This window comes from Oncorhynchus mykiss, chromosome 26, assembly GCF_057628025.1.
Source record: "Oncorhynchus mykiss isolate SJ-2025 chromosome 26, ASM5762802v1, whole genome shotgun sequence".
Lineage (NCBI taxonomy): Eukaryota > Metazoa > Chordata > Actinopteri > Salmoniformes > Salmonidae > Oncorhynchus > Oncorhynchus mykiss.
Window position 1 is genome coordinate 51,848,500 of NC_143047.1, and position 22,922 is coordinate 51,871,421.

General features: G+C 43.4%; 1 protein-coding gene across 1 annotated transcript in view; it reads left to right on the plus strand.

Annotated features, from left to right (window-relative positions):
* Window positions 1-21,051, plus strand: part of ntrk3b (neurotrophic tyrosine kinase, receptor, type 3b) — a 180,974-nt gene extending 159,923 nt beyond the window's left edge. The window contains exons 14-17 of the mRNA XM_090222041.1: window positions 3,021-3,229; window positions 3,981-4,224; window positions 16,380-16,538; window positions 19,421-21,051. Coding sequence (XP_090078167.1) covers window positions 3,021-3,229; window positions 3,981-4,224; window positions 16,380-16,538; window positions 19,421-19,606 — 798 coding nt within the window. The 3' untranslated portion in view covers window positions 19,607-21,051. The remainder of the gene's footprint in view (window positions 1-3,020; window positions 3,230-3,980; window positions 4,225-16,379; window positions 16,539-19,420) is intronic.
* The last annotated feature ends 1,871 nt before the right edge of the window (window positions 21,052-22,922 follow it).

The following is a 22,922-nucleotide window of genomic DNA, read 5'->3' on the forward strand; positions in this document are numbered from 1 at the left end:
GGTGTCTGTTGTGGGAAAGGAATGGTGTCTGTTGTGGGAAAGGAACGGTGTCTGTTGTGGGAAAGGAACGGTGTCTGTTGTGGGAAAGGAACAGTGTCTGTTGTGGGGAAAGTAATGGTGTCTGTTGTGGGAAAGGACTGGTGTCTGTTGTGGGAAAGGAACGGTGTCTGTTGTGGGAAAGGAACGGTGTCTGTTGTGGGAAAGGAATGGTATCTGTTGTGTGGTGGGAAAGGAACAGTGTCTGTTGTGGGAAAGGAACGGTGTCTGTTGTGGGAAAGGAACGGTGTCTGTTGTGGGAAAGGAATGGTGTCTGTTGTGGGAAAGGAATGGTGTCTGTTGTGGAAAATGAATGGTGTCTGTTGTCAGAAAGGAACGGTGTCTGTTGTGGGAAAGGAACAGTGTCTGTTGTGGGAAAGGAATGGTGTTTGTTGTGGCAAAGGAATGGTGTCTGTTTTGGGAAAGGAATGGTGTCTGTTGTGGGAAAGGAATGGTGTCTGTTGTGTGGTGGGAAAGGGATGGTGTCTGTTGTGGGAAAGGAACAGTGTCTGTTGTGTGGTGGGAAAGGAATGGTGTCTTTTGTGTGGTGGGAAAGGAATGGTGTCTGTTGTGGGAAAGGAATGGTGTCTGTTGTGGGAAAGGAATGGTGTCTGTTGTGTGGTGGGAAAGGAACGGTGTCTGTTGTGGGAAAGGAATGGTGTCTGTTGTGTGGTGGGAAAGGAACGGTGTCTGTTGTGGGAAAGGAACGGTGTCTGTTGTGGGAAAAGAATGGTGTCTGTGGTGGGAAAGGAACGGTGTCTGTTTGCTTTCAAACACTTTTATCTTCTTCCATCTCCGTTGGAATAGAATATAAAACAGAATATCACTTTATGTCAACCAACTGAAACCCTGCAGTTCTCTTCCTGTTATTATCGTGTCTAAGCACTCGTAGTTATTATGTTGGACTGACGCCCAGAGGAGAAACATTTACTGATAGTGTATCCTCAATGGCATCCTATTCCCTGTGTAGTGCACTACATTTGCATCCTATTCCCTGTGTAGTGCACTACATTTGCATCCTATTCCCTGTGTAGTGCACTACATTTGCATCCTATTCCCTGTGTAGTGCACTACATTTGCATCCTATTCCCTGTGTAGTGCACTACATTTGCATCCTATTCCCTGTGTAATGCACTACATTTGCATCCTATTCCCTGTGTAGTGCACTACATTTGAACAGGGTTCATAGGGGCTCTGGGAAAAAATTGTGCACTATAAAGGGATTAGGACGCCAGTGTGGATACATTCTCAGTAAATGTTTCTCCTCTGGGTCCAGACAGTTTGTTTAGAGGAGTCACCAGGACACTGTGACCGTGCTGTCTGGTATTACTGGTCCAGACAGTCACCAGAACACTGTGACCGTGCTGTCTGGTATTACTGGTCCAGACAGTCACCAGAACACTGTGACCATGCTGTCTGGTATTACTGGTCCAGACAGTTTGTTTAGAGGAGTCACCAGAACACTGTGACCGTGCTGTCTGGTATTACTGGTCCAGACAGTCACCAGAACACTGTGACCATGCTGTCTGGTATTACTGGTCCAGACAGTCACCAGAACACTGTGACCGTGCTGTCTGGTATTACTGGTCCAGACAGTTTGTTTAGAGGAGTCACCAGAACACTGTGACCGTGCTGTCTGGTATTACTGGTCCAGACAGTTTGTTTAGAGGAGTCACCAGAACACTGTGACCGTGCTGTCTGGTATTACTGGTCCAGACAGTTTGTTTAGAGGAGTCACCAGGACACTGTGACCGTGCTGTCTGGTATTACTGGTCCAGACAGTCACCAGAACACTGTGACTGTGCTGTCTGGTATTACTGGTCCAGACAGTTTGTTTAGAGCAGTCACCAGAACACTGTGACCATGTTGTCTGGCTACGTTACTGAGTGATGAGGGTATGTGATGTTACTGAGTGATGAGGGGATGTTACTGAGTGATAAGGGGATGTGATGTTACTGAGTGATGAGGGGATGTGTTGATACTGAGTGATGAGGGGATGTGTTGTTACTGAGTGATGAGGGGATGTGTTGTTACTGAGTGATGAGGGGATGTTACTGAGTGATGAGGGGATGTTTCTGAGTGATGAGGGGATGTTTCTGAGTGATGAGGGGATGTTACTGAGTGATGAGGGGATGTTACTGAGTGATGAGGGGATGTTACTGAGTGATGAGGGGATGTTACGGAGTGATGAGGGGATGTGTTGTTACGGAGTGATGAGGGGATGTTACTGAGTGATGAGGGGATGTTACTGAGTGATGAGAGGATGTGATGTTACTGTGTGATTAGGGGATGTTACTGAGTGATGAGGGGATGTTTCTGAGTGATGAGGGGATGTTACTGAGTGATGAGGGGATGTTACTGAGTGATGAGGGGATGTTTCTGAGTGATGAGGGGATGTTATGTTACTGAGTGATGAGGGGATGTTACTGAGTGATGATGCGATGTTACTGAGTGATGAGGGGATGTTACTAAGTGATGAGGGGATGTGTTGTTACTGAGTGATGAGGAGATGTTACTGAGTGATGAGGGGATGTTACTGAGTGATGAGGGGATGTTACTGAGTGATGAGGGGATATTACTGAGTGATGAGGGGATATTACTGAGTGATGATGGGATGTTACTGAGTGATGAGGTGTTTTTTTAGGTTTGTATAACTGAAGATCTACTAGTAATTTACAGACATCATCCAGCAGTATACCAACAGTACATCTCTCTTCTTCCCAGACCCTGAAGGACCTCAACCTGTCTGTTGTCTATAAGATGTCTGATATCAATGTGTTTACTACTACAGTAGTACCAGCAGTAAACCAACAGTACTTCTCCATCTCATCCACAGACCCTGAAACCAACAGCGTGTCCCTTTGGTTCCCAGAGCCTGAAGGACCTCAACCTGTCTGTTGTCTATAAGATGTCTGATATCAATGTGTTTACTACTACAGTAGTACCAGCAGTAAACCAACAGTACTTCTCCATCTCATCCACAGACCCTGAAACCAACAGCGTGTCCCTTTGGTTCCCAGAGCCTGAAGGACCCCAACCTGTCAGCCAGAAAAGACTTCCAGAGAGAAGCTGAGCTGCTCACCAACCTCCAGCACGACCACATTGTTAAGTTCTATGGGGTCTGTGTGGATGGAGATCCCCTCATCATGGTGTTTGAGTACATGAAGCATGGGGACCTCAACAAGTTCCTCAGGTAGTGGTATAGGAACAATGCTGGTACACAGGGGCGCCTCTTTGGTTTTAGAAGTGGGGGGGACATAACCTGACGGGAGGTCTGGAATATTTGGGGGGAATCTAAAGCTAATTTCCTGCATTTTGACACAATCCAACATGCCGTCTCTATTTAGAACAAAAAGAAAGCAAAAATGTCCACAGTTATCAAGCTAATGTAAGAGATCAAACTCCTCTGTCTCTACTCCTCCTCTGTCTCTACTACTCCTCTGTTCTGTTTCGTATCTCTCTCTCCAGAGTCCATGGTCCAGATGGCCAGCCTCTACGGACTGTATAGATGAAGGTGTATGTGTCTCTCTCTCCAGAGTCCATGGTCCAGATGGCCAGCCTCTACATACTGTATAGATGAAGGTTTATGTTTCTCTCTCTCCAGAGTCCATGGTCCAGATGGCCAGCCTCTACATACTGTATAGATGAAGGCTTATGTTTCTCTCTCTCCAGAGTCCATGGTCCAGATGGCCAGCCTCTACATACTGTATAGATGAAGGCTTATGTTTCTCTCTCTCCAGAGTCCATGGTCCAGATGGCCAGCCTCTACAGACTGTATAGATGAAGGCTTATGTATCTCTCTCTCCAGAGTCCATGGTCCAGATGGCCAGCCTCTACATACTGTATAGATGAAGGCTTATGTTTCTCTCTCTCCAGAGTCCATGGTCCAGATGGCCAGCCTCTTCATACTGTATAGATGAAGGTTTATGTTTCTCTCTCTCCAGAGTCCATGGTCCAGATGCTATGATCCTTGTGGATGGCCATCCCGTTCAAACTGACGGAGAGCTGGGTCTGTCCCAGATGTTACACATCGCTACCCAGATCTCAGCCGGCATTGTGTACCTGACCTCCCAGCACTTTGTCCACAGAGACCTGGCCACCAGGAACTGTCTAGTGGGCAACGGGCTGCTTGTGAAGATAGGAGACTTCGGGATGTCCAGAGACATCTACAGCACAGACTACTACAGGGTAAGGACTCATGTATGGAAGGACTATAGCATTTGGACTGAGAGATTTGTTAATTTATGAACACCTGTGCCATTTCCTTTAACTTCTTAGTGATCCCTTCCCGCTCGAATCCCGATAACGGGATTGATTTGACGACATCCAGTGAAATTGCAGCGCGCCAAATCCAAAAACAGAAATACTCATAATAAGAATTCATTAAACATACAAGTTTATACAGCAAAATACATCTGAACTTAATCCAGCCACAGTGTCAGATTTCAAAAAGGCTTCACGGCAAAAGCAGACCATGCGATTATCTGAGGACAGCACCCCGCATACAAACACATGAAAATCATATTTCAACCAGCCAGGCACGACACAAAAGTCAGAAATAACGAAAACAAAGTGAAAAGAAAGTGAAGTGCGTTCGCACCAAAAGATTTGAGTCCACCTGGAGTGACACATGGAAGAGCAGGTGGATCATCATCATCAACATCAACCAATTTCTAAAGACTGTTGACATCTAGTGGAAGCTATAGGAACTACAAGCAGATTCCTATTAAATAGGGCTTACCATAGAAATCTAATGCAAAACAGATTGACCTAGAAATAAATCCCAGGTTGGATTGTGCTCGGGGTTCCACCTGCCAACTCAGTTCTGTTATACTCACAGACATTATTCTAACAGTTTTAGAAATGTCAGAGTGTTTTCTATCCAAATCTAATAATGATATGCATATCCTAGCATCTGGGCCTGAGTAGCAGGCAGTTTACTTTGGGAACGCTTTTCATCCGGATGTGAAAATACTGCCCCCTATCCCAAATACGTTTTTAATGTAGAGCAAAAAAAATTCACAGTAAACACAGTAGGGCAGTCCACGAGGGGATGTAGTGCCCCTCTTGAAGTAACCACAGTGGGGCAGTCCACGAGGGGGCGTAGTGGCGTCTGTGGAGGAAGCTGCCTCATGTCAACCTGTCAACATGTTATTGTTACAATCTGGTGAATTTCTGTTCTTCCCAACAACCTCACGTAATGAACGTGTGAGAGAGACATCTAAAATGTACTTTTTTTACAATCACAATTCCCCTTAATGGCATCACAATTCCCCTTAACGACATCACAATTCCCCTTAATGGCATCACAATTCCCCGTAATGACATCACAATTCCCCGTAATGACATCACAATTCCCCGTAATGACATCACAATTCCCCGTAATGACATCACAATACCACTTAATGACAAATGTGAAAACAAGTTGTTAGAAATGTTGTAATATATTATAAATAAAAAACAGAAATACCTTATTTACATAAGTATTCAGACCCTCAGAGCTCAGGTGCATCCTGTTTCCATTGATCATCCTTGAGATGTTTCTAACAACTTGATTGGAGTCCACCTGTGGTAAATTTAATTGATTGGACATGATTTGGAAAGGCACAAACCTGTCTATATAAGGTCCCACAGTTGACAGTGCTGAGGAGTGGCTAGATGATGGTTCTGTGCTTCCAACTTTGTGGTAACAGTTTGGGGAAGGCCCTTTCCTGTTTATGCATGACAATGCCCCTGTGCACAAAGCGAGGTCCATACAGAAAAGGTTTGTTGAGATCGGTGTGGAAGAACTTGACCGTCCTGCACAGAGCCCCTGACCTCAATCCCATCAAAAAACATTGGGTTGAATTAGAAGGCTGGCTACGAGCCAGGACTAATCGCCCATCATCAGTGCCCGACCAGACAGAGTAGAACAAAAGTACTTAGCCTCTGTAGTTGAAACCAGGACAGGCTGATATCTCCACAGGACTGAAGAGCATGCCTCTGTAGTTGAAACCAGGACAGGCTGATATCTCCACAGGACTGAAGAGCATGCCTCTGTAGTTGAAACCAGGACAGGCTGATATCTCCATAGGGCTGAAGAGCATGCCTCTGTAGTTGAAACCAGGACAGGCTGATATCTCCACAGGGCTGAAGAGCATGGCTCTGTAGTTGAAACCAGGACAGACTGATATCTCCACACGGCTGAAGAGCATGCCTCTGTAGTTGAAACCAGGACAGGCTGATATCTCCACAGGGCTGAAGACCATGCCTCTGTAGTTGAAACCAGGACAGGCTGATATCTCCACAGGGCTGAAGAGCATGCCTCTGTAGTTGAAACCAGGACAGGCTGATATCTCCACAGGGCTGAAGAGCATGCCTCTGTGTGGTTGCCAGTCAGGCAGGCTGATAGGGACTGTGAGATGCCAGGGCTGGCATTGTGTTACATGGCCAGATAATATCTCTGCCAATCAGACAGAAAGGAGCAGAGAGGAGCAGAGAGGAGGCTGATCGTGAGGGAGGAACACACAGCCAGTGTGTGGTACTCCATCCAGGATTGTGTTGGTCGTGGTACTCCATCCAGGATTGTGTTGGTCGTGGTATTCCATCCAGGATTGTATTGGTCGTGGTACTCCATCCAGTGTTGTGTTGGTCGTGGTACTCCATCCAGTATTGTGTTGGTCGTGGTACTCCATCCAGGATTGTATTGGTTGTGGTACTCCATCCAGTGTTGTTTTGGTCGTGGTACTCCATCCAGTATTGTGTTGGTCGTGGTACTCCATCCAGTATTGAATTGGTTGTGGTAGCCCATCCAGTATTGTGTTGGTCTTGGTACTCCATCCAGTATTGTGTTGGTCGTGGTACTCCATCCAGTATTGTGTTGGTCCTGGTACTCCATTCAGTATTGTGCTGGTCGTGGTACTCCATCCAGTATTGTGTTGGTCATGGTACTCAATCCAGTATTGTGCTGGTCGTGGTACTCCATCCAGTATTGTGTTGGTCATGGTACTCCATCCAGTATTGTGTTGTTCAGTAACAGTAACATCAGTCTTGTTGATGCTGTCCATGATTACAACAGTAACATCAGTCTTGTTGATGCTGTCAGGACCATGATTACAACAGTAACATCAGTCTTGTTGATGCTTTCCATGATTACAACAGTAACATCAGTCCTGTTGATGCTGTCAGGACCGTGATTACAACAGTAACATCAGTCTTGTTAATGCTGTCCATGATTACAACAGTAACATCAGTCATGTTGATGCTGTCAGGACCGTGATTACAACAGTAACATCAGTCTTGTTGATGCTGTCAATGATTACAACAGTAACATCAGTCTTGTTGATGCTGTCCATGATTACAACAGTAACATCAGTCTTGTTGATGCTGTCAGGACCGTGATTTCAACAGTAACATCAGTCATGTTGATGCTGTCAGGACCGTGATTTCAACAGTAACATCAGTCTTGTTGATGCTGTCCATGATTACAACAGTAACATCAGTCATGTTGATGCTGTCCATGATTACAACAGTAACATCAGTCTTGTTGATGCTGTCCATGATTACAACAGCAACATCAATCTTGTTAATGCTGTCAGGACTGTGATTACAACAGTAACATCAGTCTTGTTGATGCTGTCAGGACTGTGATTACAACAGTAACATCAGTCTTGTTGATGCTGTCAGGACTGTGATTACAACAGTAACATCAGTCTTGTTGATGCTGTCAGGACTGTGATTACAACAGTAACATCAGTCTTGTTGATGCTGTCAATGATTACAACAGTAACATCAGTCATGTTGATGCTGTCAGGACCGTGATTACAACAGTAACATCAGTCTTGTTGATGCTGTCCATGATTACAACAGTAACATCAGTCTTGTTGATGCTGTCAATGATTACAACAGTAACATCAGTCTTGTTGATGCTGTCAATGATTACAACAGTAACATCAGTCTTGTTGATGCTGTCAATGATTACAACAGTAACATCAGTCTTGTTGATGCTGTCCATGATTACAACAGTAACATCAGTCATGTTGATGCTGTCAGGACCATGATTACAACAGTAACATCAGTCTTGTTGATGCTGTCCATGATTACAACAGTAACATCAGTCATGTTGATGCTGCCAGGACCGTGATTACAACAGTAACATCAGTCTTGTTGATGCTGTCCATGATTACAACAGTAACATCCGTCTTGTTGATGATGTCAATGATTACAACAGTAACATCAGTCTTGTTGATACTGTCAATGATTACAACAGTAACATCAGTCTTGTTGATGCTGTCAATGATTACAACAGTAACATCAGTCTTGTTGATCCTGTCCATGATTACAACAGTAACATCAGTCATGTTGATGCTGTCAGGACCATGATTACAACAGTAACATCAGTCTTGTTGATGCTGTCCATGATTACAACAGTAACATCAGTCTTGTTGATGCTGTCCATGATTACAACAGTAACATCAGTCTTGTTGATGCTGTCCATGATTACAACAGTAACATCAGTCTTGTTGATGCTGTCAGGACCATGATTACAACAGTAACATCAGTCTTGTTGATGCTTTCCATGATTACAACAGTAACATCAGTCCTGTTGATGCTGTCAGGACCGTGATTACAACAGTAACATCAGTCTTGTTAATGCTGTCCATGATTACAACAGTAACATCAGTCATGTTGATGCTGTCAGGACCGTGATTACAACAGTAACATCAGTCTTGTTGATGCTGTCAATGATTACAACAGTAATATCAGTCTTGTTGATGCTGTCCATGATTACAACAGTAACATCAGTCTTGTTGATGCTGTCAGGACCGTGATTTCAACAGTAACATCAGTCATGTTGATGCTGTCAGGACCGTGATTTCAACAGTAACATCAGTCTTGTTGATGCTGTCCATGATTACAACAGTAACATCAGTCTTGTTGATGCTGTCCATGATTACAACAGTAACATCAGTCTTGTTGATGCTGTCCATGATTACAACAGTAACATCAGTCTTGTTGATGCTGTCCATGATTACAACAGCAACATCAATCTTGTTAATGCTGTCAGGACTGTGATTACAACAGTAACATCAGTCTTGTTGATGCTGTCAGGACTGTGATTACAACAGTAACATCAGTCTTGTTGATGCTGTCAATGATTACAACAGTAACATCAGTCATGTTGATGCTGTCAGGACCGTGATTACAACAGTAACATCAGTCTTGTTGATGCTGTCCATGATTACAACAGTAACATCAGTCTTGTTGATGCTGTCCATGATTACAACAGTAACATCAGTCTTGTTGATGCTGTCAATGATTACAACAGTAACATCAGTCTTGTTGATGCTGTCAATGATTACAACAGTAACATCAGTCTTGTTGATGCTGTCCATGATTACAACAGTAACATCAGTCATGTTGATGCTGTCAGGACCATGATTACAACAGTAACATCAGTCTTGTTGATGCTGTCCATGATTACAACAGTAACATAAGTCATGTTGATGCTGTCAGGACCGTGATTACAACAGTAACATCAGTCTTGTTGATGCTGTCCATGATTACAACAGTAACATCCGTCTTGTTGATGATGTCAATGATTACAACAGTAACATCTTTCTTGTTGATGCTGTCAATGATTACAACAGTAACATCAGTCTTGTTGATGCTGTCAATGATTACAACAGTAACATCAGTCTTGTTGATCCTGTCCATGATTACAACAGTAACATCAGTCATGTTGATGCTGTCAGGACCATGATTACAACAGTAACATCAGTCTTGTTGATGCTGTCCATGATTACAACAGTAACATCAGTCTTGTTGATGCTGTCCATGATTACAACAGTAACATCAGTCTTGTTGATGCTGTCCATGATTACAACAGTAACATCAGTCTTGTTGATGCTGTCAGGACCATGATTACAACAGTAACATCAGTCTTGTTGATGCTTTCCATGATTACAACAGTAACATCAGTCCTGTTGATGCTGTCAGGACCGTGATTACAACAGTAACATCAGTCTTGTTAATGCTGTCCATGATTACAACAGTAACATCAGTCATGTTGATGCTGTCAGGACCGTGATTACAACAGTAACATCAGTCTTGTTGATGCTGTCAATGATTACAACAGTAATATCAGTCTTGTTGATGCTGTCCATGATTACAACAGTAACATCAGTCTTGTTGATGCTGTCAGGACCGTGATTTCAACAGTAACATCAGTCATGTTGATGCTGTCAGGACCGTGATTTCAACAGTAACATCAGTCTTGTTGATGCTGTCCATGATTACAACAGTAACATCAGTCTTGTTGATGCTGTCCATGATTACAACAGTAACATCAGTCTTGTTGATGCTGTCCATGATTACAACAGCAACATCAATCTTGTTAATGCTGTCAGGACTGTGATTACAACAGTAACATCAGTCTTGTTGATGCTGTCAGGACTGTGATTACAACAGTAACATCAGTCTTGTTGATGCTGTCAGAACTGTGATTACAACAGTAACATCAGTCTTGTTGATGCTGTCAATGATTACAACAGTAACATCAGTCATGTTGATGCTGTCAGGACCGTGATTACAACAGTAACATCAGTCTTGTTGATGCTGTCCATGATTACAACAGTAACATCAGTCTTGTTGATGCTGTCAATGATTACAACAGTAACATCAGTCTTGTTGATGCTGTCAATGATTACAACAGTAACATCAGTCTTGTTGATGCTGTCAATGATTACAACAGTAACATCAGTCTTGTTGATGCTGTCCATGATTACAACAGTAACATCAGTCATGTTGATGCTGTCAGGACCATGATTACAACAGTAACATCAGTCTTGTTGATGCTGTCCATGATTACAACAGTAACATCAGTCATGTTGATGCTGTCAGGACCGTGATTACAACAGTAACATCAGTCTTGTTGATGCTGTCCATGATTACAACAGTAACATCCGTCTTGTTGATGATGTCAATGATTACAACAGTAACATCAGTCTTGTTGATGCTGTCAATGATTACAACAGTAACATCAGTCTTGTTGATGCTGTCAATGATTACAACAGTAACATCAGTCTTGTTGATCCTGTCCATGATTACAACAGTAACATCAGTCATGTTGATGCTGTCAGGACCATGATTACAACAGTAACATCAGTCTTGTTGATGCTGTCCATGATTACAACAGTAACATCAGTCTTGTTGATGCTGTCCATGATTACAACAGTAACATCAGTCATGTTGATGCTGTCAGGCCCATGATTTCAACAGTAACATCAGTCTTGTTGATGCTGTCAGGACTGTGATTACAACAGTAACATCAGTCTTGTTGATGCTGTCCATGATTACAACAGTAACATCAGTCTTGTTGATGCTGTCCATGATTACAACAGTAACATCAGTCTTGTTAATGCTGTCAGGACAATGATTACAACAGTAACATCAGTCTTGTTGATGCTGTCCATGATTACAACAGTAACATCAGTCTTGTTGATGCTGTCAATGATTACAACAGTAACATCAGTCTTGTTGATGCTGTCCATGATTACAACAGTAACATCAGTCATGTTGATGCTGTCAGGACCGTGATTACAACAGTAACATCAGTCTTGTTGTTGCTGTCAGGACTGTGATTTCAACAGTAACATCAGTCTTGTTGATGCTGTCCATGATTACAACAGTAACATCAGTCTTGTTGATGCTGTCCATGATTACAACAGTAACATCAGTCTTGTTGATGCTGTCCATGATTACAACAGCAACATCAATCTTGTTAATGCTGTCAGGACTGTGATTACAACAGTAACATCAGTCTTGTTGATGCTGTCAGGACTGTGATTACAACAGTAACATCAGTCTTGTTGATGCTGTCAATGATTACAACAGTAACATCAGTCATGTTGATGCTGTCAGGACCGTGATTACAACAGTAACATCAGTCTTGTTGATGCTGTCCATGATTACAACAGTAACATCAGTCTTGTTGATGCTGTCCATGATTACAACAGTAACATCAGTCTTGTTGATGCTGTCAATGATTACAACAGTAACATCAGTCTTGTTGATGCTGTCAATGATTACAACAGTAACATCAGTCTTGTTGATGCTGTCCATGATTACAACAGTAACATCAGTCATGTTGATGCTGTCAGGACCATGATTACAACAGTAACATCAGTCTTGTTGATGCTGTCCATGATTACAACAGTAACATAAGTCATGTTGATGCTGTCAGGACCGTGATTACAACAGTAACATCAGTCTTGTTGATGCTGTCCATGATTACAACAGTAACATCCGTCTTGTTGATGATGTCAATGATTACAACAGTAACATCTTTCTTGTTGATGCTGTCAATGATTACAACAGTAACATCAGTCTTGTTGATGCTGTCAATGATTACAACAGTAACATCAGTCTTGTTGATCCTGTCCATGATTACAACAGTAACATCAGTCATGTTGATGCTGTCAGGACCATGATTACAACAGTAACATCAGTCTTGTTGATGCTGTCCATGATTACAACAGTAACATCAGTCTTGTTGATGCTGTCCATGATTACAACAGTAACATCAGTCTTGTTGATGCTGTCCATGATTACAACAGTAACATCAGTCTTGTTGATGCTGTCAGGACCATGATTACAACAGTAACATCAGTCTTGTTGATGCTTTCCATGATTACAACAGTAACATCAGTCCTGTTGATGCTGTCAGGACCGTGATTACAACAGTAACATCAGTCTTGTTAATGCTGTCCATGATTACAACAGTAACATCAGTCATGTTGATGCTGTCAGGACCGTGATTACAACAGTAACATCAGTCTTGTTGATGCTGTCAATGATTACAACAGTAATATCAGTCTTGTTGATGCTGTCCATGATTACAACAGTAACATCAGTCTTGTTGATGCTGTCAGGACCGTGATTTCAACAGTAACATCAGTCATGTTGATGCTGTCAGGACCGTGATTTCAACAGTAACATCAGTCTTGTTGATGCTGTCCATGATTACAACAGTAACATCAGTCTTGTTGATGCTGTCCATGATTACAACAGTAACATCAGTCTTGTTGATGCTGTCCATGATTACAACAGCAACATCAATCTTGTTAATGCTGTCAGGACTGTGATTACAACAGTAACATCAGTCTTGTTGATGCTGTCAGGACTGTGATTACAACAGTAACATCAGTCTTGTTGATGCTGTCAGGACTGTGATTACAACAGTAACATCAGTCTTGTTGATGCTGTCAATGATTACAACAGTAACATCAGTCATGTTGATGCTGTCAGGACCGTGATTACAACAGTAACATCAGTCTTGTTGATGCTGTCCATGATTACAACAGTAACATCAGTCTTGTTGATGCTGTCAATGATTACAACAGTAACATCAGTCTTGTTGATGCTGTCAATGATTACAACAGTAACATCAGTCTTGTTGATGCTGTCAATGATTACAACAGTAACATCAGTCTTGTTGATGCTGTCCATGATTACAACAGTAACATCAGTCATGTTGATGCTGTCAGGACCATGATTACAACAGTAACATCAGTCTTGTTGATGCTGTCCATGATTACAACAGTAACATCAGTCATGTTGATGCTGTCAGGACCGTGATTACAACAGTAACATCAGTCTTGTTGATGCTGTCCATGATTACAACAGTAACATCCGTCTTGTTGATGATGTCAATGATTACAACAGTAACATCAGTCTTGTTGATGCTGTCAATGATTACAACAGTAACATCAGTCTTGTTGATGCTGTCAATGATTACAACAGTAACATCAGTCTTGTTGATCCTGTCCATGATTACAACAGTAACATCAGTCATGTTGATGCTGTCAGGACCATGATTACAACAGTAACATCAGTCTTGTTGATGCTGTCCATGATTACAACAGTAACATCAGTCCTGTTGATGCTGTCAGGACCGTGATTACAACAGTAACATCAGTCTTGTTGATGCTGTCAATGATTACAACAGTAACATCAGTCTTGTTGATGCTGTCCATGATTACAACAGTAACATCAGTCTTGTTGATGCTGTCAGGACCATGATTACAACAGTAACATCAGTCTTGTTGATCCTGTCCATGATTACAACAGTAACATCAGTCATGTTGATGCTGTCAGGACCATGATTACAACAGTAACATCAGTCTTGTTGATGCTGTCCATGATTACAACAGTAACATCAGTCCTGTTGATGCTGTCAGGACCGTGATTACAACAGTAACATCAGTCTTGTTGATGCTGTCAATGATTACAACAGTAACATCAGTCTTGTTGATGCTGTCCATGATTACAACAGTAACATCAGTCTTGTTGATGCTGTCAGGACCATGATTACAACAGTAACATCAGTCTTGTTGATGCTTTCCATGATTACAACAGTAACATCAGTCCTGTTGATGCTGTCAGGACCGTGATTACAACAGTAACATCAGTCTTGTTAATGCTGTCCATGATTACAACAGTAACATCAGTCATGTTGATGCTGTCAGGACCGTGATTACAACAGTAACATCAGTCTTGTTGATGCTGTCAATGATTACAACAGTAATATCAGTCTTGTTGATGCTGTCCATGATTACAACAGTAACATCAGTCTTGTTGATGCTGTCAGGACCGTGATTTCAACAGTAACATCAGTCATGTTGATGCTGTCAGGACCGTGATTTCAACAGTAACATCAGTCTTGTTGATGCTGTCCATGATTACAACAGTAACATCAGTCTTGTTGATGCTGTCCATGATTACAACAGTAACATCAGTCTTGTTGATGCTGTCCATGATTACAACAGCAACATCAATCTTGTTAATGCTGTCAGGACTGTGATTACAACAGTAACATCAGTCTTGTTGATGCTGTCAGGACTGTGATTACAACAGTAACATCAGTCTTGTTGATGCTGTCAGGACTGTGATTACAACAGTAACATCAGTCTTGTTGATGCTGTCAATGATTACAACAGTAACATCAGTCATGTTGATGCTGTCAGGACCGTGATTACAACAGTAACATCAGTCTTGTTGATGCTGTCCATGATTACAACAGTAACATCAGTCTTGTTGATGCTGTCAATGATTACAACAGTAACATCAGTCTTGTTGATGCTGTCAATGATTACAACAGTAACATCAGTCTTGTTGATGCTGTCAATGATTACAACAGTAACATCAGTCTTGTTGATGCTGTCCATGATTACAACAGTAACATCAGTCATGTTGATGCTGTCAGGACCATGATTACAACAGTAACATCAGTCTTGTTGATGCTGTCCATGATTACAACAGTAACATCAGTCATGTTGATGCTGTCAGGACCGTGATTACAACAGTAACATCAGTCTTGTTGATGCTGTCCATGATTACAACAGTAACATCCGTCTTGTTGATGATGTCAATGATTACAACAGTAACATCAGTCTTGTTGATGCTGTCAATGATTACAACAGTAACATCAGTCTTGTTGATGCTGTCAATGATTACAACAGTAACATCAGTCTTGTTGATCCTGTCCATGATTACAACAGTAACATCAGTCATGTTGATGCTGTCAGGACCATGATTACAACAGTAACATCAGTCTTGTTGATGCTGTCCATGATTACAACAGTAACATCAGTCTTGTTGATGCTGTCCATGATTACAACAGTAACATCAGTCATGTTGATGCTGTCAGGCCCATGATTTCAACAGTAACATCAGTCTTGTTGATGCTGTCAGGACTGTGATTACAACAGTAACATCAGTCTTGTTGATGCTGTCCATGATTACAACAGTAACATCAGTCTTGTTGATGCTGTCCATGATTACAACAGTAACATCAGTCTTGTTAATGCTGTCAGGACAATGATTACAACAGTAACATCAGTCTTGTTGATGCTGTCCATGATTACAACAGTAACATCAGTCTTGTTGATGCTGTCAATGATTACAACAGTAACATCAGTCTTGTTGATGCTGTCCATGATTACAACAGTAACATCAGTCATGTTGATGCTGTCAGGACCGTGATTACAACAGTAACATCAGTCTTGTTGTTGCTGTCAGCACCGTGATTAGCTGTTAACCTGTTTCAGGTCGGAGGTCACACAGCGCTGTACTAATATAGTCCTGTTAACCTGTTTCAGGTCGGAGGTCACACAGCGCTGTACTAATATAGTCCTGTTAACCTGTTTCAGGTCGGAGGTCACACAGCGCTGTACTAATATAGTCCTGTTAACCTGTTTCAGGTCGGAGGTCACACAGCACTGTACTAATGTAGTCTTGTTAACCTGTTTCAGGTCGGAGGTCACACAGCACTGTACTAATGTAGTCCTGTTAACCTGTTTCAGGTCGGAGGTCACACCATGTTGCCGATCCGCTGGATGCCCCCTGAGAGCATCATGTACAGAAAGTTCACAACAGAAAGTGACGTTTGGAGCTTTGGAGTCATCCTCTGGGAGATCTTCACCTACGGGAAGCAGCCGTGGTTTCAGCTGGCCAACAACGAGGTATACTGGACCACTAACACCTTGCCTGCGTCCCGTAGGGCTCTGGTCAAGAGTAGTGGACTATTTAGGCAATAGGACGCCATTTCAAATCACATTTGTATTGGTGGTCTGAAGACAAAAGTAGTGACTATATAACACATTTAGGAGCACCCCTAGGAGCACCTCTAGTGTCTATATAACACATTTAGGAGCACCCCTAGGAGCACCCCTAGTGTCTATGTAACACATTTAGGAGCACACCTAGTGTCTATATAACACATTTAGGAGCACCCCTAGGAGCACCCCTAGCGTCTATATAACACATTTAGTAGCACCCCTAGGAGCACCCCTAGTGTCTATATAACACATTTAGGAGCACCCCTAGTGACTATATAACACATTTAGAAGCACCCCTAGTGTCTATATAACACATTTAGGAGCACCCCTAGTGTCTATATAACACATTTAGGAGCACCCCTAGTGTCTATATAACACATTTAGGAGCACCCCTAGTGTCTAGATAACACATTTAGGAGCACCCCTAGTGACTATATAACACATTTAGTAGCACCCCTAAGAGCACCCCTAGTGTCTATATAACACATTTAGGAGCACCCCTAGTGTCTATATAACCCATTTAGGAGCACCCCTAGTGACTATATAACACATTTAGGAGCACCCCTAGGAGCACCCCTAGTGTCTATATAACACATTTAGGAGCACCCCTAGGAGCACCCCTAGTGTCTATATAACACATTTAGGAGCACCCCTAGGAGCACCCCTAGTGACTATATAACACATTTAGGAGCACGCCTAGTGACTATATATAACACATTTAGGAGCACCCCTAGGAGCACACCTAGTGTCTATATAACACATTTAGGAGCACCGCTAGGAGCACCAATAGTGACTAAATAACACATTTAGGAGCACCCCTAGGAGCACCCCTAGTGACTATAAAACACATTTAGGAGCACCCCTAGTGACCACCTCTTCCTGAGGCCCGGCCCAGCACTTCCTGAGGCCCGGCCCACCTCTTCCTGAGGCCAGGCCCACCTCTTCCTGAGGCCCGGCCCACCTCTTCCTGAGGACCGGCCCAGCTCTTCCTGAGGCCCGGCCCACCTCTTCCTGAGGCCCGGCCCAGCACTTCCTGAGGCTAGGCCCACCTCTTCCTGATGCCCCTAGGAGCACCCCTAGTGACTATATAACACATTTAGGAGCACCCCTAGTGACTATATATAACACATTTAGGAGCACCCCTAGGAGCACACCTAGTGTCTATACAACACATTTAGGAGCACCGCTAGGAGCACCAATAGTGACTATATAACACATTTAGGAGCACCCCTAGGAGCACCCCTAGTGACTATAAAACACATTTAGGAGCACCCCTAGTGACTATCACCTCTTCCTGAGGCCCGGCCCACCTCTTCTTGAGGCCCTCTTCCTGAGGCCTGGCCCACCTATTCCTGAGGCCCGGCCCACCTCTTCCTGAGGCCCGGCCCACCTCTTCCTGAGGCCCTCTTCCTGAGGCCTGGCCCACCTATTCCTGAGGCCCGGCCCACCTCTTCCTGAGGCCCGGCCCACCTCTTCCTGAGGCCCTCTTCCTGAGGCCTGACCACCTCTTCCTGAGGCCCGGCCCACCTCTTCCTGAGGCGCCGGCTACCTCTTCCTGATTCCCGCCCACCTCTTCCTGAGGACCGGCCCAGCTCTTCCTGAGGCCCGGCCCACCTCTTCTTAATATTACTCTTACAAAGCAAGTTTATTAGTACATTCAAACTGCCCTTAAGAAATATCCTGTGAAGGGGTGCACATTCCCCTCGTAATTCATGCACTTGAAGTGTCAATATTTTCTTTGAAATTGATATTCCCCACGTTTCTAGAAAAAAATATTAACCTGTAGTCAGTGAGAGCATTTTAATGTTTTGAAACCCAAATGTATGTAGTGAAAAAACAGGTGTACAATAATCTCTGCATCCTCTCTCTGTCTCTCTGTTTGACTGACCCCTAACCCCTACACCCTAACCCCTCCTCTCTGTCTCTCTGTTTGACTGACCCCTAACCCCTACACCCTAACCCCTCCTCTCTCTGTCTCTCTGTTTGACTGACCCCTAACCCCTACACCCTAACCCCTCCTCTCTCTGTCTCTCTGTTTGACTGACCCCTAACCCCTCCTCTCTCTGTCTCTCTGTTTGACTGACCCCTACACCCTAACCCCTCCTCTCTCTGTCTCTCTGTTTGACTGACCCCTAACCCCTTCACCCTAACCCCTCCTCTCTCTGTCTCTCTGTTTGACTGACCCCTAACCCCTACACCCTAACCCCTCCTCTCTCTGTCTCTCTGTTTGACTGACCCCTACACCCTAACCCCTACACCCTAACTCCTCCTCTCTCTGTCTCTCTGTTTGACTGACCCCTAACCCCTACACCCTAACCCCTCCTCTCTCTGTCTCTCTGTTTGACTGACCCCTAACCCCTTCACCCTAACCCCTCCTCTCTCTGTCTCTCTGTTTGACTGACCCCTACACCCCTACACCCTAACCCCTCCTCTCTCTGTCTCTTCAGGTCATAGAATGTTTAGTACAGGGTCAGGTCCTGGACAGGCCGAGGGTTTGTCCCAAGGTGGTGTATGACCCCTAACCACTACACCCTAACCCCTCCTCTCTCTGTCTCTTCAGGTCATAGAGTGTTTAGTACAGGGTCAGGTCCTGGACAGGCCGAGGGTTTGTCCCAAGGAGGTGTATGACCCCTAACCCCTACACCCTAACCCCTCCTCTCTCTGTCTCTTCAGGTCATAGAGTGTTTAGTACAGGGTCAGGTTCTGGACAGGCCGAGGGTTTGTCCCAAGGAGGTGTATGACCCCTAACCACTACACCCTAACCCCTCCTCTCTCTGTCTCTTCAGGTCATAGAGTGTTTAGTACAGGGTCAGGTCCTGGACAGGCCAAGGGGTTGTCCCAAGGAGGTGTATGACCTGATGCTGGGCTGCTGGCAGAGGGAACCACATCAGAGGTTGAACATCAAGGACATTCAGAAGGTCCTCTATACCATGGGGAAAGACACACCTGTCTACCTGGATATACTCGGCTAGCACCAGTTCTACCTGGACGGAGTAGGGAGTTGATCCTAGACACTCACCTTGGATCAGTTTTGCATTTCAGTTAAGATTGGGGAGGGGAAGCTGATCCTAGATCTGTACCTTAGGGGAAACTTTACCCTGGATGTGTTGGGCTAAGATCGTCTGAATGTAATGCTTGTTGGACAGACAGACTGATAGACAACCAGGAAATAACCAGCCAGCCTGTTCCTTACTGTTCCGCTGTCAACAGGAGCCTAAACGTTTGGGAAGGACTCAAAGTGCCTGATCCACTATTTCCATATACTGGATAAAAGTATCAAAAAAACAAACGTTTACATTTTTGTTTTCTGATACAGAGTACACACCTGGTCAATCTGTCATGGAAAGGTGTTCCTAATGTTCTGTCCACTCAGTGTATATTCAGTGCCTTCGGAAAGTATTCAGGACCCTTGACTTTTTCCACATTCTGCTACGTTACAGCCTTATTCTAAAATTGATTAAAATATATTTTTTTCCTCATCAATCTACACACAATACCCCATAATGACAAAGTGAAAACAGGTTTTTAGATTTTTTTTTTATGTATTAAAGATACAAAACATAAATACCTTATTTACATAAGTATTCAGACCCTTTGCTATGAGACTCGAAAAAGAGCTCAGGTGCATCTTGTTTCCATTGATCATCCTTGAGATGTTTCTACAACTTGATTGGAGTCCAACTGTGGTAAATTCAATGAATTGGACATGACTTGGAAAGACTCACACCTGCCTATATAAGATCCCACAGTTAACAGTGTATATCAGAGCAAAAACTGAGCCATGAGGTTGAAGGAATTGTCCCTAGAGCTCTGAGACAGGATTGTGTCGAGGCACGGATCTGGGGAAGGGTATTGTTGGGGATTAATCAGAATAGTTGGGTAACATAGATAAGATGTTTTATTTTCATTATATGCTTGTGAGTTACTTCTCATTTAGAATGTATCTTGTTGTACTATAGTGGTGGCCATTTGCAGTTATCCTTTCTCTGTCATGGGGGTCAGTTACTTGGGCCACAGAGAGGGGAGAGATCAAGCTTGTCTTCATATGTAAACATATATTTGAAACCATGTTAAGGGATGACCAATTATCTCTTGGCTCCACAATGTCTGTGTGCCAGTCACTGTGTCTCTGTGATCTTGTCCAGGAGGGGGTGTATTTGATATATGCCGGTTAGTGAGGTTTTGTTTTATGGTCCTGAGTGGTACCAAGAGCGAGATGAGAACATAGTTTAGGAGACAAAGCTGAATGATAATTTATAGCCAATGCTGTCTGGCTATGTGTGTCTTTGCTATAAAGGATCTCAGTTGCAATGTGTAAGCACTCTCAGAGAATTCATTTATAGACACTGAATTGATCTGAGAGTCACAGGGTTGTGATGGAGCTCATAATATTTAAAGATGGACTTTATGATAACTCTGACTTGTTTGGTCTCATGATTTGGTAAATACAGGAAATTTCCACTACAGTACCAACACATTTCTGCAGCATTGAAGGTTCCCAAGAACACAGTGGCCTCCATCATTCTTAAATGGAAGACGTTTGGCATCACCAAACTCTTCCTAGAGCTGGCCAACCAGCAGAGCCTTGGTCAGGGAGGTGACCAAGTACCTGATGGTCACTCTGACAGAGCTCCAGAGTTCCTCTGTGGAGATGGGAGAACTTTTCAGAAGGACAACCATCTCCGCAGCACTCCACCAATCAGGTCTTTATGGCAGTGACCAGATGGAAGCCACTCCTCAGTAAAAGGCACATGACAGCCCACTTGCAGTTTGCCAAAAGGCACCTAAAGGACTCAGACCAAGAGAAACAAGATTCTCTGGTCTGATGAAACCAAGATTGAACTCTTTGACCTGAATGCAAAGCGTCACATCTGGATGAAACCTGTCACCAACAGTGAAGCATGGTGATGGTGGCACCATCTCTGCGGTGAAGCATGGTAGTGGCAGCATCATGCTGTGGGGATGTTTTTCAGTGGCAGGGACTGGGAGACTAGTCAGGATCGAGAGAAAGATGAACGGAGCAAAGTACAGAGAGATCCTTGATGAAAACCTGCTCCAGAGCGTTCAGGACCTCAGACTGAGGTGAAAGTTCACCTTTCAACAGGACAACGACCCTAAGCATACAGCCAAGACAATGCAGGAGTGGCTTCGGGACAAGTCTCTGAAAGTCCTTTAGTGGCCCAGCCAGAGCTCAGACTTGAACCCGATCCAACATCTCTGGGAGAGACCTGAAAATAGCTGTGCAGCGACGCTCCCCATCCAATCTGAAGGAGCTTGAGGGGATCTGCAGAGAAGAATGGGAGAAACCTCCTATACAGGTGTACCAAGCTTGTAGCGTCACACCCAAAACGATTCAAGGCTGTAATCACTGCCAAAGGTGCATCAACAAAGTACTGAGTAAAGGGTCTGAATATTAATGGAAATGTGATATTTTAGTGTTTTTTAAATTTATACATTTGCAATAAAAAATGACAACATTATTTTGCTTTGTCGTTATGGGGTATTGTGTGTGTCCATGTTAGAATAAGGCTGTAATGTAACATAATGTGGAAAAAGTCAAGGGGTCAGAATACTTTCTGAATGTACCTGTATATGATCTATAGTTATTCAATGAAGATGATGTTAAAAAAACACTGCAAGAAAAACACACAAAAAATAGTGTAAATGAAGGTCATGTCTTTAAGGTACGGCGATCATGTCTTTAAGGTACGGTGATCATGTCTTTAAGGTACGGTGATCATGTCTTTAAGGTACGGTGATCATGTCTTTAAGGTACGGTGGTCATGTCTTTAAGGTACGGTGATCATGTCTTTAAGGTACGGTGATCATGTCTTTAAGGTACGGTGATCAGGTACGGTGATCATGTCTTTAAGGTACGGCGATCATGTCTTTAAGGTACGGTGATCATGTCTTTAAGGTACGGTGATCATGTCTTTAAGGTACGGTGATCATGTCTTTAAGGTACGGTGATCATGTCTTTAAGGTACGGTGATCATGTCTTTAAGGTACGATGATCATGTCTTTAAGGTACATGTCTTTAAGGTACGTTGATCATGTCTTTAAGGTACATGTCTTTAAGGTACGGTGATCATGTCTTTAAGGTACGGTGATCATGTCTTTAAGGTACATGTCTTTAAGGTACAGTGATCAGGTACGGTGATCATGTCTTTAAGGTACGGTGATCATGTCTTTAAGGTACGGTGATCATGTCTTTAAGGTACGGTGATCATGTATTTAAGGTACGGTGATCAGGTACGGTGATCATGTCTTTAAGGTACGGTGATCATG